This window comes from Panthera pardus, unplaced genomic scaffold, assembly GCF_024362965.1.
Source record: "Panthera pardus isolate Hobbes unplaced genomic scaffold, ASM2436296v1 HiC_scaffold_20, whole genome shotgun sequence".
NCBI classification, from domain to species: domain Eukaryota; kingdom Metazoa; phylum Chordata; class Mammalia; order Carnivora; family Felidae; genus Panthera; species Panthera pardus.
In genome coordinates, this window is record NW_026526766.1 from 59,479,512 (window position 1) to 59,497,010 (window position 17,499).

Here is a 17,499-nt window from a genome sequence, read left to right on the forward strand (position 1 = left end):
TGCTACTAAAGTCACGGTATACTTCACAGTTAAAAACGACTTTGGTTGTGATGAGATATGGTCATCTATTTTGGGTTGACCTCGGACTTTCAAACTTTGCACAGCGTTTAACTGCACAAAACCTGCAGTTATTTAGCCAGTTTTCAATCCTTTTGTTACTACAAATGATGCTGTGATGAATGTCCTGGCTCACAAGCGTCAGCATATCTGTGGTTCGTGGGCAGTGCATGTTGGAAAGATATGGTAACCCAGGTTTTTGTAGTCAGATATTTATTCATGTGGTCTCTGCTTGAAGCCAGGCTCTGTGTATTCTATCCCTGGCCCAGTTCTGGCAAGGGACCCAAACAGGACACCCTAGGGAGTCCTGATTGCTGGAGTTTGATGTGTGGCCAAGTGAAGACATTGGATGGAGGGAGGGACTTGCTGACCAAGCTGTATGGATGGCTCTTCCTGCCTTTACACCTCATTTGCCCTGTGCAGTTTTTCCTTTTTCTGAACTCTTAGAGATGGAGGGGCCTTTTGGATTGTTGTCCATTTTCCTATAAAACTGTCTGCAAGCCCATAGCCCAGTGAACTCTGGGTCCCAGAGTGCCAACTAACACTGTGGGCAACATCTGTGGGCCCCATGAGATTATGGGAAAAAGAAGAGATGAGTTCTCCTGGCAGGGAAGGGGGTTGAGGCCCCTCTGTTGTCTGGCAGGTAGTGAGTTCCTGTGGTGTGAATTTCTACCTTCTCTGCTCACAGCTGGCACACAGGGGAGGCTACCTCATACTGCACTTAGCGGGGATGCATGCATCCTCAGAAGCTGCTGAAGTGGGTGTGAATGTCCCAGTCTGAGGAGCTAAGGAGAGGAGTTAGGGTCAGCAGAGATTTCTCCATAAATGGGCCATAGACTTGAATCTCAAGTGTAACAGTCAAGCCATTCATAGAAGGCCCTCTTCCAGGCTGAGAGAAAACAAAATCCCTGCCTCCAAGCCCCTGGTGGGCCATTCCAGAGCAGAGAGAGGGGTGGGTTTTCATGCATGGGAGAGGGGGTTATAGAGGGACAGATTTCAATTTGATACTGTGTAAGAGGGAGCATAGCCAGATGTGGAGCTCTTTAAAGATGGAAATTTACATGCTGATCAGCCAAGCTATGATAGAGGATTTGCCCTCCTGCTGTACATAACTATAACACCTAGAAAAATTAATACAACAACTGTTTGCAGGTACTGGCCTTGAATAGGGATGGCTGGGTGGATTCAAATGAAGCAGATGAAGTTGAGAATCTTGAGCCTTTGAGTTATTCTAAGCATCCCCCCCCCCTTTTTTTTTTCTGCCAGTGGAAGCAGTTTGCCAATTGTGTCTGAGAAGATTCACTTTCTCTTGGTTAAGGACCCTGTGATGAAGTTACCCAGGGCTGTTACCTTGCAAGGCATACCCTTTCTCTTCAAGGCCTACCCCACCTGGGGTGCTCGGGTGGCTCAGTTGGTTAAGCGTCGACTTTAGCTCAGGTCAGGATCTCACAGTTTGTGAGTTCTAGCCCTGCACTGGGCTCTGTGCTGACAGTGCGGAGCCTGGAACCTGCTTCTAGTTCTGTGTCTTCTCTCTCTGTCCCTTCCCCACTCATGCGCTCTCTTTCTCTCTCTCTCTCTGTCTCAAAAATGAACACTAAAAAAAAAAAAAAAAAAAAAAAGACTTACCCCGCCTGCCTCTTGTGGCCACTAGACTCTCAACTGGCATCGGAGTTCCACATGCTTGAGCAGGGCAAATACAAAGTCTAATCTGAAAAGAGAGCTTTTATACCACAAAAATGTCAGGATTTAGCTAAATTACATTGCAGCAACTTGGGGAGTATGTGCAGGAATAGATTCTAAGGGTGAAAGACCAAAGAGGACAGAATATAACTCTTGATTGAGTTGATGCAGGTGTTCTGGGTTCAGTGTTTTGGTTGGTGTAGCTGGGGGTGACTGTATAGTTTACTTAGCTACTTAAATGAAACTGAGGCTTAATGATGATCTGTATTTAGTTAAGTTGAGATACCAGTACTTCCCTAGTGTGTTGTAAAGGAAGAAATAAAAAAGGCTTAGGGAAGATCTTGAAATAAATGAATTACGGACACCCCGCACAACCACCCACTACATTCCCCAAGGGGCTCCAGAAGACATCTCCCCTATGACATTGGGAAATTCATTAACAAGGGGAGTTCTGGAATCCTTGAAAAGCTCGGTGTGTGCTCTCCTCTGTTGGCATATATGATTGAGAGATGCCACCCTTGAGATGTCCTCTAGGGATGGTGGGATTGCAGAGGGCAGAAGCCAAGTGGCAGCACTTAACTGCCAAAGACATAGCAGGGCGCAGCTATCATGATGGCCAGTAGGATGAGGTGACATCCTGGTTTTGATTCACAGGGGTCTTTGGCAGTGTCTGGTTGTCACAGTGTCCCTAGGAAAGAAAGAGTGAACATCCTCCTAAAATGTTACTTGCTGCACAAAATAGGAAAACTGGTGTCCAAAAGCTGATTTGAATCACCAGGGTGTCTTATCCAGGTTTCAGACCTAATGTAGAAGAGGTCAGGTCCCCTTGCAGAAGGATGCTATTCAAATTCTATAAATCCTCCCTAAGGCCTAACTAGAAGGATACCTGTCCATTTACTAGAGTGGCTCCCTGTAGCCCATAGTGAAAGGAAGGGGCATTGCCTCACTCAGGGCCCACATTCAAATCACAGTGAACCCCCCTGTGGTTACTTCCCAGGTCCTGCATAGAAGAGACGCATTGGCAACTGGCAGAATCTCCACATGAGTTCTGTGACACATGGAGTCAGGGCTATTATAAGAGGCAGGGCCGGGTGAAAGTCCCTTGAACTTTACCTTTTCACCTGGAGAGTTAGCAGCTGCCATCAGCTTCCTCATAAATAATTGAAGGAGGAGTCACCTTGCCACGGGGAGGATTCATTTTCTTAGAAGACAGCACAGTCTAGTCTCACTTGAGGAAAGCATTTGTCTCCTTTTAACATGCCCTTAGCTCTGCTCCTTTCAAAGTAATAGTATGTCATTATTGTGCTAAGGAGCATTTGGTCTCTTCTGGAGCCAGTGTCAATATAGAAATGCACAGTTGACCCTTGAGCAACATGGATTTGAACCGTGCAGATCCATTTGTATGCAGATTTTTTATAGTATAGTGCTGTAAATGTGTTTTCCTTGTGGTTTTCTTAATAACATTTTCTTTTCTCTAGCTTACTTTATTGTAAGAATACAGTATTCAATGACATATAATTTTATATGTCAATTCATGGCATATAGAATATGTGTTAGTTGACCATGTTATTGGTAAGGTTTCTGATCAACAGTAGGCTATTAGTAGTTAAGTTTCAGGGAGTCAAACTCCCAAACTATGCAGGTTTTCAACTCTGCAGATGGTCAGTGCCCCTAACCCCTCCACGCTGTTCAAGGGTCAACTGTAGTTGTTTTTTTCTTATTCTCTTCTCAGATGTCTCCCTGTTGCAGGGGAGATGGTTCTCTGTTCATCCTGCTGCATCACATCCCTAATTTGTAGATTCACTGATTCATTTTCATTCAACAATCTCTCAGAGGGCCTGCTACTGCTTGCCAGGCCTGTGCGGGGTACCGGGGTGGGGGGCGGGGTAGATGAGTAAGCCAGGTGCTGTGTGCTCAAGAAGGTGGCCTCAGGAAGGCAGATTGGAGGCAATAAATAAACGCTAGGTCAGAAAAGTGCTTGGGGAAAAGAGTCCACCTTCTGGAAAACATGTTCCCTAAACTGATCCTTGAGGAGCCAGTAAACGTTGTCTAGAGAGAGGGAAAGCTGTGTGGCTGAAAGCATGAAGACCAGAGAGAACATGGCACAGCCAGGAATGAGGAGAAGTCTCAGCCCAGCTGCGGTGCTGTGGAGAGTGCAGAGGCCAGGAAGGTCAGTGAGGGCCAGATCACGGTCCTGGCTCAGCCAGCTGAGAAGCTTGGAAACATGGAATCCAGGCCAGTAGCTCAGGCCTGTGTGGTTGTCTGACAGACTGACACTTTAAAGGTGTGGGGTGAAAAGGGATAGGAAATACGCACTGAACAATCAGAGGATAAGTCTTTGAGGAGAGTCCTTCCTGGTTCTCTGTTCTCTTCAGCATCTTTTTCCAGAGCTTCTACCAAACGCAAGGTTTGTGTTGTGGCCACCTGTGCACATTGCCACCTGGTGGACAATGCAGGGATTACAGACCTAGCAATAACATTCCTCATTCATTAGTTCCCCCTCTATACTTCCTAATAATTCAAATGAACCAACGTGCTGAGATAAAGCACTCTCGGTTAGGAGGAGAGAACAGAAATGGATACAGATAATCTGTGCTCAGAGGTACGAGTCTCCCTCCCTGAAACAATGGGGTTCTTGAGGGAGATCAGGGAAGGCTTCACAGAGGTGATATCTGAGCTGGGTCAAGTAGGGAGAAAGGGTCTTTAGAGACCACCTCTGACATCCTCACTTTACAGAGGGGTGTTACTGAAGCACAGGGTGGGAAGAAACTTACTCAAAGTTACAGAACCCTGCAGAACAAGAGCAGAGCTGGGGCGAGGACCCAGGTCTCTGGGTGTCCTGGCCCAGAGCTCTTTTTCCAGTACGTGGTCTGCCTTCAGTTTAAATGGGTCCCTCTCCTGGTGCTATGGAAATAGCCTTTGCAGGGTCGATCTGCTGCTCTGGGCTGTCCCTGTGCAGCCCCAGCCCAGCACCTTGACCCAGTCTGCCTTCTTGCGCAATAATTTCATTGTCTGCATTCCATCTGTGATCATTTGCAAAGCACCAAAACCTTCCTCAGGGAGGACACTGTTCTTGAGCCAAGATCTTGGCCAACATGGGAAGAGGGCCCAAGGTATGTCCCTAGAGCACCTATCCTCAGAGACTGGCATACTTCTTGGCACACAGGTACTTCGTAAATATTGTGACATGAATGAATGGGTGAGGGCAGGGTTGTCGGATGGTACCTGTGAGGTCAGTCCAGATATCCTGTGGACTTATCGAGAGTTGAGTCTAGTCCAGGAAGATACAGGCCAAAGTCACAAAGGTCACTGAATGCCCAGTTAAGGAGTTTGTCTTTATTCTACCAGCAGGGGGAGCCAGGCTTATTTGTGACAGAGAAGAGACAGGATCAGACTATAAATTTCATTTTATTCTTTTTCAAAGTGAGAAAAATTGTCCCTAGTCGGGGGTCATACCTGCTCCCAAAAGTCATCATTGTTACTTAATGAAGAAATTGCACTAGATCATCTGGATATCTGGGTTCCTCTGTTTCTAAATTTAATAATTAAGCTGGCCATATGTCTTTGGAATAAATAGAGGCTGTTCTGTGATAAGCTCCCAATGCTCAGGGAATAAGCATGGCCTTTGTGAGGTGCTGCTGGATTCCCTTCTGTCATGTCACCAGAACTCTGAACCCTGCTAAATACATGGTTGCAAGATAGTAAGTCTGCCTAACCTGGGTTCTTTCCTCGCTCTCTGCCAACCGCAGCACCATTATGTAGCTCCCGGGAAGAGGTCTCTAATGGAGTGCTATAGGGCTCTATTCTGTTCAGGGTTTTTATCGATAACCTGGATGAACTCAGCAGAAGTATCAAAATGCTGTCAAACTTCAAAAGGGATAGATGTGTGTTGATGTGCATTGGATAGAAGAAGCAATATTCAGAAAGGTTGCATAAGTTAGAACGGTAGAGGGAAATCAGATGTTGAAATGTTCTACAAATAGACGTCAAGTTCTTTATTTAGATTCAACACTAAAATGAAAAAACGTGAGGGAGGGTAAGTTAAATCTATCATACAGGGTTGTATCCAGGTTCAAAGGGGTCATGTCTGGAGCATCGTAATTCCTTAGAAACAGGTCCCTATTACTATGGATGAAATTTTGCTGAACTTGAGCATTTTAAAACAACTGTTTTAGCCTTTCTCCCACTTTAAAGTGGCTGCCTTCCCAGCCTCCCCAGGGCAGTTGGTGGCAATTCAGTAATGACCCTTCCTTAATAGTGTAAAGAGAGGATTGTAGAGTTGAGGGAAACCACTATTATAATCCAAGAATTTAAAATAGTCATTTGAAGCCCAGACACTGGAGCCAGGAAGCACCTGGAAGATGGGCTCTCCCGGAAGAGATAGCATCTCCTTGTGTCTGGAAGGAGCTCACTTTGCAATTCTTTTCTCTGAACCATGTGGCATGAATGCACCAAGAACTGCTTCTTCCAGGGAAGGAGAGGGCCTTGTTTTCGAGGAAACACATTTCCAGTGTTTCTTTGTTTCTGGACATCCAATAACAGAGTTATGTTGGACCCGATCCTCATATGTCTCTGACTTTTTCATTTTCCTTTCATTTTTTTCAATTTTGAGAATAAGCATTTACAAGGCCTCCCCTGTATCCCAGATGCATTGAACCAGATCTAGTCATGGCTTTAAAGCCACTATGATCTATGAGGGGAGCTGAGACTCAGACACAGTGACCTGTGATGTGACTGTATATTCTGTGTCCCAGTCAGTACCCAGCAGAGAGTAGGTGTCCCCAGGTGGCTGAGGTTCATTGAGTGCTTAATATGTGTCACACACCCTCCTAAACGCTTTATGTGAATTAACCCATTTCAACTTCATATGACCATGCAGCATGAATACCTTATCTCAGATTAAACTGAAAATCAGAGAGGTTAACAGTAACTTGGTCAGAATTATCCAGCTAGGACACAACGGAGCTGGCCCCAAAGTTCACACTCAAAATCCCTGCAGCTGAGTGCTTCTCCATAAATATGTGTTACATAGCAAATAAAGAAGGCCTCCATATGTGCCATAAAAGAGATGTAGACCACATCAAGAAAAGGAAGATTACACCATAGTGACCAGGAGACACTTGGTGACAGATATTATGCTTGAACTAGGACTTACTGAACAAAAACGCTGGTGATAAGCAGGAGGGGGAGAAGGTGGTCCACGTAGGAGTGAAGAGATCAAACACATATGGCCTGAACTTGTCAGTTGTGGTGCCTGTTTGCTCCCTGCATGATCCTCTCCCACTCTACCATAGGTGATCAGACCAGGGGTGTTATGGACTGAATTATGTCCCCCCCTCCAATTCACATGTTGAAGCCCTAACCCCAGTATTTTAGGGTGTGTTTGAAGATTGGAACTTCTAAAGAAGTAGTTAAAATTAAAATGAGGCCATTAGGTTGGGCCAAATCCAATCTGATTTGTGTCCTCCTAAGAAGAGGAGATTAAGACACCAGGGACACACAGGTACAGGGGAGAGGCCACGTGAGGACAGTGAGAAGGCAGCACTCTGCAAGCCAAACTGAGAGGCCTCAATAGAAACCAAACTTGCTGATACCTTGATCTTGGACACCTAGCTTCCAGAACTGTGAAAGAATAAATTTCTGTTGGGTAAGCCCCACTGTGTGGTGGTATTTTTTATGGCAGCCCTTAGCAAAGTAAGAAAGGGCTGTAAGACTGAACCAAAGACAGAAGAACATAGACTGGCCTGTGACCTACTTGGGGATAAAGAGAAACTGGGGCAGAGCTTTTCTGTTATCGGTTAGAACTGGGGGACCCTGCAAAGGAGGGGGGTAGTCAGCAGTGGTGAGTTGAAGCCACAAGAGGGCAGAAACCATAAAAAAGCAAATGTGCTGAACCATAAAAGAGATTGAAGCAAAAATGCCAAAAGGAAGAGAGAGAGAGAGAGAGAGAGAGAGAGAGAGAGAGAGAGAGACGAGAAAGACCCCTCAGCCACGGGCGTGGAGGGACCATTCCCAAGAGTGGCTTCAGTTTCTAGCTCATTCCCAGGTTGGGTCCCAAACCCCTGTGGGGGAGTATTAGGAAACCCAGCTGGCTAAAGGCAACTTGAGTAGACTCTGTTCCTTCTGAAAGATCCAGAGAAGTGTGAAAGGCTGTGTTTAGTGACAGATTGGCAGCTCACAAAAAGTGTAATGTGTGCAGGAAACTAGTGGAGATCAGGCTGGAAAAGCAGGTTGAAGCAACTCCTTGGAAGGTTTGGAATGCCAGGGGCAGGAGTGCAGGCCATGGGAGGGCGCTTGGCAAGGGTGAGGAAGGTCCTTGTCTCCTAGTGTTGATGCAGGGCCCCAGGCTCCTTCTTCATTGTGGTTGCACCATTCCGAACACCACCTCCTCCGAGCAGGCGGAAGGGAAAGGAGGAAGCCAGCCCTCCCACACAGAGGTGAAGGGATGGGTGAGAACCACTGGGAGGCAGAATGAATGGAGCGAGACCAGGGGAGGAGCCACAGAAAACTTATGGGGGATGAGAGTGTGGTGGGGCCATTACCTGGCCTAGGAGCTGATGGATGTGGTGAACTGACAGACGGGGACATCTGGGGTCTAGTTCCCGTTTGGCCTGGAAGACCATTTGGGAACAGTGTGGCCATTGAGAATCCATGGCCATTGTGGTAACTGGGAAATCTTAATTCATCCTCAGCAGCAAGAGGCATGCTCTGCCCCGATCAGGATGCAGCCACGCCTTATATTCCTGCATCTCTGTGTGTGTTATTTGGTTCTTGGTCCCGCTGACAAGTGCTTAACTCTTGCTCTGTGTCTCAAGGTCAGCCTCCCAAGACAGATGGTCTGCTGGGCAGAGTGTCCATCACAGATAATAGGTTGACATAGTTTATGACAGGCTGCTCTTGGGCCCGGCACCTGGTCTGGTGGGCAGTGCCCTGGGGCAGAGTCCTGTGGCACCAGGGCATCTGCTCATGCCCTTGGCACAGCTCTGTGGGCATGGCAGGCTTTCTGAGGCTTGGCCAATCCTGTGAGTACACTTCCCCTCCTAAGCCTTAGTTTGCTTGCCCTTCAAATAAAGGACTTGGACCCCATGATGCTTACAAGCCCTCCATATTCTGTGCCACATCAGCTAGGGCAACATTTGCTATAATGAATAAGCCCACGCTTGCTGGCTTATTGCAGTAGAACTTCATTTCTTGCTCACGGACCAGTGTGTGAGAGGACAGTTGGTGCAGAGGACAGATTCCTCTACATAGTGACTCAGGAACCCAGGCTCCTTCCATCCCATTTCTTTAGGGTGTTTGAGTCCAAAACCAGCAGATGGAGAAGAAGGTAGTAAAGACACACTTGCTTTGGCCCAGAAGTAACTCCTATCATCTCTGCTCACATTCCATTGGTGAGCCTTAGTCCCATGTCTGTTCCTAGATGCCGGGGCCTGGGGAGTGTGGCCCTGGCTGGACAGATGCTTCCAAGCAGCAGCCTCACTTTATGAAAAGGGAACAGGAATCCTGGTGGACAGCTAGCTGGTTCTGTTGCATGGGTGGGGTTCAGTTTTGAACTTGTCTCCAGCCTCTTCTCCCAGCAATGGGTGACCTTGTTTCCAAGGAGAATCTTGAAGCCCGTGGTCCTAGTTTCCCACTTTATTGCCTTGAGGCAGAGTCCTACTTTATTACCTGTCATAATTTTTATAGCCAGCCAAAGAGGCCTTTGCTGCTGGGCAAAGTTCTGATAGCTCAGGGGGCCCACTGCCCACACGAGGGGGCTAAAAGAGATAGCAAGTGTCCAGGAGAGAGGAAATAGGAGGGATATTCCTGCTTTGCAGGAGAAGAGGAGGAAGGGCAGAAAAATAACCAGTTATGTTCTGAAACAAGGAAGAAGGCTGCCTGCCTGTTTCCATTTCTCTGGTAAATATTTGACTGGATGTTTGCCTTTTCTCTGAGGTTTTTGGGTGCTGTGAAGAGAACTGGGCAGAACACCAGAATATCAGAAGCAGTCAATAACCACGAGGCCAGAGAAGCTCAAAGAACAATCCAGAGAAGGAGATCGCTCACTGGGACCACAGGCAGTGCTTTCCCACCAAGATGATTTCTGCAAACTCCAGGTGAGTTATCAGGTCACACGGGACACACAGGACACACAAGTCACACAGGACAACCACATGTTCATGGCAACTGTCTTCTTTGATGTCGGCGATTCATGGAAGCTGGGAGAAAGGCATAGGTTTAGTTGGTTTATAGGTTTAGTTAGGTTTATGTATGTAGGTTATATATATGTGGTTATAGTTGGTTTATAGGTTTAGTTAGGTTTATATATTTGGGAAGAAACCATGGATGGGTTCCTGGGTCAATGAACAGGTTTCTGTTTATCTTCAGTTTGGAGCCAGAGTGGAATGGGAAGAGCCCAGATATGGTGTTGAAGGACCTGAGTTGGAATCCTGGCTCTGTAGTTTCTGGGAAATCTGAAAACCTCAGTTTCCTCACCTATAAATCAAGTGTAATAACCCCAGCTTTGTGAAGATCATGTGAAAAAAGAATGTGAAAGGATTTGAGGTCTGTGAAGTCCTGTACAGATGCCAGGAATTAAGAATTCTCACATTGAAACTTGTCTCCAGCCAAACATTGAAACTTAAATATTTAATTAAAAAAAATTTTTTTAATCTTACTTAAATCTTAAAAGACCTGAAAAGACTAGCCCAAAATATGACAGAAAATAGAACTGTCACTTTCTGGTGTCGTCGTGTGTCTGGTTAGATCGTCTAGGGATGCCATGGAGGGTGAGAGACAGAAGAGGCATCATGGAAAGACAGACGGAGTCTAGACTGTCTAATGGGAGTCCCTTGGGAAAGCAGATGAGGGTTTCCCCACTGTCTGCGGGTAGAGCTTCCTTCCTATGAAACCTTTCATGAGCCAGAATGCTATCAAGCCATTACGTGGAAACATTTTTGAGCATTCCCAGACCCCAAAAATAACCTCTCTTAGGCTTTTCTGTTGCCTTCGGACACATCTTGCCAACAGGTGCACAAAAATAGATGGAGATGAAGTACCAATGCTCACAGACAGTTCAAAGCTTTGGCGGCTTGATGGAGATGCTGAGTGTGCTCCCTGGGGAAGGAGCTTGGTGGGACCCATCTCCCTACTGGGGTGCCTGCTGCTTCTATAATGGCTCGCTGCAAAACAAACGCCGAACACTATTTTTGCTTTTGGCCTTTTCTCATAAAGGGGAAAATCCTCTTTGGATTTCTTTCGGTTAGTGAAAACAAGTAGTAGTGTAGGTTGTTTATAAAAGCAAAGTGGCATAATGTAAACTTTTGAAAAGTGGGACATACCTGTACCTGGAGTCCTGGGCACAGGGAAGGAGGGACGAAGCGTGAGGGCAGTGGGTGGAGAAGGACATGGGACAGGAAATAGACCAGAGGGTGTCCTGAAGGACAGGTGGACGGAAAGGAGAGTCAGCTAGGTGCTGGGGGACACAATTAGGAAGCCTGAGGGCACTGGTCTCTTTCTCCCCTCATTCCAGCTGGGCTCCTTGGACTGGGAGGGAAGGGCTAAGAGGGAGCAGGGGTGTGTGGCTGGATGTGGACTTCAGGAAGGTCCCTCTGGTCACGGGGTGGAGGAGGGATGAGGGGGCAGTGTAGGAGGTACGGGACGTGGCAGGGATTTGACCCTGAAGTCCAGGTGAGGGTGAGGGGAGCCTAGACTGTGGTGGTGGCTTTGGGGACAGAGACATGTCTGGATTCAGCAGGGACTGGAGGGTCTACCTGACAGGGCTTGATCTGGGGGTGTGTTGGAGAGCGTGCCTCTACGTCTCTGGCTTGGCCTAATGGGTGGACAGTGGTGCCATTCCTGACATGAGGTTCCCCAAGGAGGAACAGATTGGCAGGACTGTTCAGTTGGGACATGTTAGACTGGAGTGCCACAGGACATCCCAAACGAGATGACCAGGAGGCAGGCAATTGGCTATATCGTCTGGACTCAGAATAAAAGTCTGAGCTGGACCCCGAGAATGTGGCCCACCCCATGGGGTCATTGTACCCTCTGGGCCCCGGACATTCTTTCAAAATCAGCCCCATGCCCTCCACGGCTTCCGTGCACTCCTCCCAGGACCGCCTCTTTATCATGGTCATCTCCCCGGATCCCAGGCTGGCTTGTCCGGCTCTTCTTACAGGGCAGGGCTCAGGCCTGAGCACATCGTCCAGATTTGTCTGCCCAGTGAAGAGTAGGGGGTCACTGTCTTCTCTGAGGACCCCAGACACAGAACCTTTATCAATGTCTTCATGTAATTTTAATGTGTGAGTCTGTTTCCTGTTTAGAAAATATACGAAGTTTTCAAATTCCAGCTCTGCCACTTGCAAGCTGAGTGACTATGGGTATTTACTTCACCTCTCCAAAGCCTCAGTTTTCCCATTCATGAAGTGGGAATAATAGTCCTTGCTGCACAGGCTGTGAAAGGATTAAGTGAGATAATAACTATAAAACCGTAGCCCCATGCCTAGCACGGGATGAACCTTCAATGAACGGTACCTAATATTACTGTTATTTTATTAAGGGAGAAGAAATGAAAATGAACGTTGCTTTATTGGACATTTAATAGAGTAGGGAGTACAAAAAGGGGCTTTTATCTCCTCAGTCATACATTTTTTTGTGGCAACTCTCTCTGAACTTCTCAGACGTGGGTGCAACACCCCCCCATACTCACCGTCTGAGGCAGGGTGCCCAGCCAGGCTGACCATTCCTAGCTTTGCAGTAAGCTCAAAATGAATGGGCGAGGTGAAAGCAGAGGAGAGGAAGCAGAGACCTGGACACAGAGGGACAAACAGGGGGTCATGGGAGAAAATGGAATAAAGACACAAAAGACCAATTAATACCTCATCTCTGATCCTCACAGCTTCACGTTAGTATCTGTGTTTGAGTCCCCCTGTGGACAAGTGACAGCCTGTTTCTGAACCTCGCTCTCTAAGGATCCAGCAAGACCTCGGGGATGAGAACGCTGTGTGGACCGTAAAGCCCCAATCTTTCCCATGGTGCCCGTAGCTTGGCACAGGGGACCATCCCATGGCTCATGCCCCAGTAGAGAGCTCTGTTTCCAACCTGGCCAAGCTGATTCTGTCTCTCTGAGACACTGGTGGACCCGGGGCACCCAGCCAGGGTGTCCAGCTTTTTTGTACAATGGCTTCTGTGTCTCTCAATAATGCTGGTGTTACCCTAGGAGAGTGCCCCCGGGCTCCCCTGTGGGCCAGGCTGCTGCTTGAAATCTACCTCTAGCTTGTGGAACAGCATCTGGGAGAAGTGGCTGCAGGGAAGGGGGATGCAGGCCTCAGTTAACAAGGCACCTTTCATACCCATTCTTTTAAAAAATTTTTCTTTAAAGTTTATTTATCTTGAGAGAGAGAGAGGGAGTGCTTGTGTGTGCACATGAGTGGGAGAGGGACAGAAAGAGATAGAGGGAGAGAAAATCCCAAGCAGGCTCTGCACTGTCAGTGAGAGCCCTTTGGCAGGGCTCGATCCTATGAACCATGAGATCATGACCTGAGCCGAAATCAAGAGTCGGACGCTTAACTGACTGAGCCACCCAGGCACCCCCATACCCATTATTTAAATAATACAGGGAGGTGATGGAATTCCACCCATTCCACAGACAAGCAACTGAGGCTTCAGAAGGACAAATGATTCACCCCAGGTTGCAAGTTCTTTGATTCCAAATCCCAGGCTCTTCCCTCCAGACAGATCTGAGGTCTCACTTGAGCATGAAAACACCCCATACATGCCCTCAAAAGGAGGTTACTGACCTAGGGCTGACCATTTCTAGTGGTACAACAAGGTCAAAATGAACGGGCACAGTCAAGGCCGAAGAGAAGGAAATGGATTTGGACACACAGAAGAGATAGCTCTGGGGAAAAAAAATGGAATAAAAACAGGATGTGTATGTATTTCTCCTGATTCCCAGAGAGCCAGAGAAAGTGACAGAGGCAAAGCATCAAGGAGTAAGAGGGAATCACACAGAAGACACATAGGACTTTCTGGAAAGGCTGTCAGAGGCAGGCCTGAAGTGGGGTTGTGGGGCTGGGAAGAAAACGAGAGATCTGTCAGCAAGGTGGCTGCCTGTGTGGGTTTTATGATAGTCATGGGCTTAATTTTATTTTATTTAAACAATTTAAAGTTTTAAAATTGGAAGTATGTATATTTATACAAAAGAAGAGGGACTAGTATATTAAACCCATGGACGTATTCCCATTGCCAAATTCCATGGCCAGCATTGTTTCAGAGGCACCCCCTCTTCCAGACAGCCCAGCATCTCATCATGGATTTCAGTTTTGAAAGGAAGTTTGCTTTCCCCCATGGAATTCTAGAAGCTGTGCACAAATGAGCCGCACACAAAGTCAACTCTTCACAAGCCCCCATGAGCCTCTCGTCTTCATCTGACAGAACCCACATGACCCTGGCCACAGGAGTGGAAAATTACATTGAAAGGTCCTAGAATGTGAGTCAGAAAGTACCTATGTGAGGGTCCACATTGCTAGGGTTCAAGTCCTGCTGGCTCCTCCACTTATTAACTGGGTAGGCTTGGATGAGCTTCCTGATCATTCAGTGCCTCAGTTTTCTTATCTGTGAAATGGGCTGATAATAGTACCTCTGTCACAGGACTGTCAGGAGGATGAAGTTAGTTAATAAATGTGTAGCCGCTAAAGCATAGCTTGGGGCACAGTGGGCCCTTGAGAAATGTTATCTGTCCCTCTACCCACTTAGGGAACGTTAGTGAGCACTTACTGGTGCCACATGCTGGGCCAGGAGCTGGGCATGCGGAGATACATGAGAAGGGTCTCCGTCCCCAGGGAGCTCCCCATCCAGTGGGGACACAGACCCAGGAAAAGACACTTCTAAGCAGTGGCCTGGCTGCTATGACAGTGGGCTGTGTCCCAAGCAGTTCAGCCTTCTCCATTCACAAGTAGCCAGACTGAGACCCGCAGGTCCTCTGAGCCTAAGGAGCCAAGGCGCTCAGCAGCCGAGCCAGGTGGCCTGGAGGCAGTTGTTCCCGGCCAGTCCTCTTACATGAGGGTCTCAGAAGCGGGTGGGTCTGGAGGGCGGCGGGGCTATTCTGGGCAAAGGTGCTGTGCTTTGGGTCACCCTGCCAGCAGCATGGAAATGGGAGACGGGTCATGGAGTCAGGCGTGGGCAGCTGCCATGGCTACTGGTTAACCAGGTGAAGGACTTCGATTCAGCTCACTGCAGGGTCAGGGGCCAAGGGCAGCAGAGTCCCCGACACCCCGGTGCCTCACGGGGAGCCAGGCTGGCTGCCCGTGCCATGCACTGGATTGGGAAGGGCTGGCAGCAGATTCCAGGGACAGAGGAGCAGACAGGGTCTGGGATCTGAGGAGGTAGAAATGGAGCCTGGGAGAGTTCCTTTTCAGCCCAACATAAGGCAAATCGCTTATCTTTGGTCAGAGCTGTGCAGAAGCGGGAAGGGGATGGAAAAGAAGATCAGTTCTCATTGAGCATGAGGCGAGCACTTGACTCTCACTGTGTCTGATCATCAGGCAGCCTGGAAAGGAGGCATTAGATCCACTTTCAGGAGGAGGAGAGTAAGGCCCAGAGAAGGCATGGCTCACCCACCATCACACGGCTGCTGGGGGGGGGGGGGAGGGGGCTGGGCTCGCTCTCAGGTCTGCCTGGCTCCCTGTGCTTTTCCTCTAGGCCCCGTGAGATGGAAGGGTTGGAGAGGATTCCTACCCCTGGAAGTGCTGCCTGAGTGTGGGTGTGGGGCTGGGGAACGTCCTAAAAGGCATTCAAGCATCTGAAGGGGCTGGATTCCAGAGCTTCTAGGTGACCAGGTGGGTGTCTGTGATCCTGACTGAGTGGATGAATGTTCTATCTCAGGGGTGGACAGGAGGCAGCTGTGCCATACGCGTGTCCGCCGCACCCAGCACTGCCGGTTTCTCAGTCTCCGTCCCCTCCTCCCCCTTCCTTCCTTCCTTCCTTCCTTCCTTCCTTCCTTCCTTCCTTCCTTCCTTCTTTTCATTGATTCATTCATTCATTCGGCACCTACTTGGATTTGTTATGTATGTACCTGTCCCAAGTCAGAAGCTGGGGGTAGGGCTGGAGTGGAAGATGGTTGGAGTTTAAAGCTGAGTGAAATGCTCCTTGCTTTGGAACAGCCCAGGCTAAAAGTGAAAGCCGAGGCCTGAAGAAGGCCCCTGCAGCAAGAAGTGATGAGTGCCAGAGAGCGATGAGGCTAAGGAGTGGGGGGGGGGGGTCCTTCCCAAAGAGGCTGGAGGGACGGACTCTGGCACCAGGGAGACGAGCCAGGGCAGGAGGCTGGTGCAACACCCCGAAGGGCAGGTGATAAGGGCTAAAGAGTTTCCAGATGACCTCACCTGCTGTTACACGTCAGAGCAAGGCCTGGTGTTTGGGAACCCCTCCGTACAAGGACAAATACTTGCAGAAGGTGCAGTGAGTCAGAGGCCTTCGGGGATGGTGCGCCCCGGCCCCGGCAATCACCTCATGGTCAGGGTTTCAAACGGCTGATGGACAACCATTAGTGGGCTGTAAAATTAATTTAACGGTTATGACCAGCACTTTACAAAATGGAATGGACCAGAACAAAATGAATAGAATTGAATCAGATTAAAAATAGTAGAGGATATGAAGGGTATTGTGTTACGAAAATTTGTTCTGCATGTTTGTGCACGGCTGTGTGTACACGCACACACATGAACTGGGTCATGGCTATAGCGTGTACTTGACTACAGCTATGACTCGTAGTCAGAAAACTTAAAAACACTGAACGGGGCCAAACTCCTCATTTTGCAGAGCATGGGAGAAGAGGGTTGGTTGGAGCACTGGCTCTGTCCTGTGTTTTTTCCTCTAAACTTACCTTTCTCCCAAAGCTTAGTTTATATTCAGACCAGTTTACAAACTTGAACAGCCTCCTTATTTTTGTCTGTGCCCAGAGCCAGGGCCACATCTGCCCAGCAGTGTGCCAGAGAATGTGTAACAACTGGCTGTCTGAGAAAAATACGTACATATATTTAATATAAATTATACTGATATAATGGATGTATCACACAACTCACAGGTAATGAAATATACAATGCTCTTTATTACAGGTTCCATAGAATCAATTAATTCTTGCAGAATGCTTTTATTGATTTTTACTGAACTCTTTTATCTACAGCCAACCTGTAGTTGATGAATGAGCATAGTTTCAACGTGAATGTTATTAGATATTTTTATTTACACTAATGAGTAAGACAAATGTGAAACAATGAAGGCAAGAGTTAGGTCAAAACTTCCCTCATTCATCAATCGACAGAAACTATTTCCTAGATAGGATAAGAGTTTTTGAATTCTGGGAGAATACTTCTTCAATTTTTTTTTTCCTGTTATTCACAGTGTAATAGCTACAAACATAGGTTTAAATGTAATCTGCATTATTAACATTTTCTCTGTCACTTTTTTAAAATGTTTATTTATTTTTGAGAGAGAGAGGGAGAGTGCATGCAGGGTGGGGGGCAGAGACAGAGAGGGAGAGAGAGAATCCCAAGCAAGCTCTGCACCATCAGCGCGGAGCCTGATGCGGGGCTCAAATTCACGAACTGTGAGATCACGACCTGTGTGGAAACCAAGAGTCAGACGCTTAACCGACTGAGCCACCCAGGTGCCCCTTCTCTGTCACTTTATAGACAATCTACAAAACAATAAAGCAAGCCCTGATTTGTAGTGTCTGGCCTATTTGCATGGTGTAAATATTCCCGCTGTGGCCAGTTTCAAGGT

The 17,499-nt window shown here is 47.7% G+C and overlaps 1 protein-coding gene across 4 annotated transcripts in view; it reads left to right on the forward strand.

The window, feature by feature from the left end:
• Nucleotides 1-17,499, forward strand: part of LOC109270115 (stimulated by retinoic acid gene 6 protein-like) — a 64,965-nt gene that overhangs the window by 303 nt on the left and 47,163 nt on the right. Inside the window, exons 1-2 of one of the 4 annotated variants that reach the window (XM_019454426.2) lie at nt 9,507-9,833; nt 15,421-15,557. Coding sequence is in view for 3 of the 4 variants with exons in the window: in XM_019454425.2 (XP_019309970.1) it covers nt 9,814-9,833 (20 nt within the window). In the remaining variant the exon portion in view is untranslated. Of the gene's footprint in view, nt 1-9,503; nt 9,834-15,420; nt 15,558-17,499 lie in introns of those variants that run through there. The other 3 variants (XM_019454425.2, XM_019454428.2, XM_019454424.2) reach the window with 3 other exon arrangements.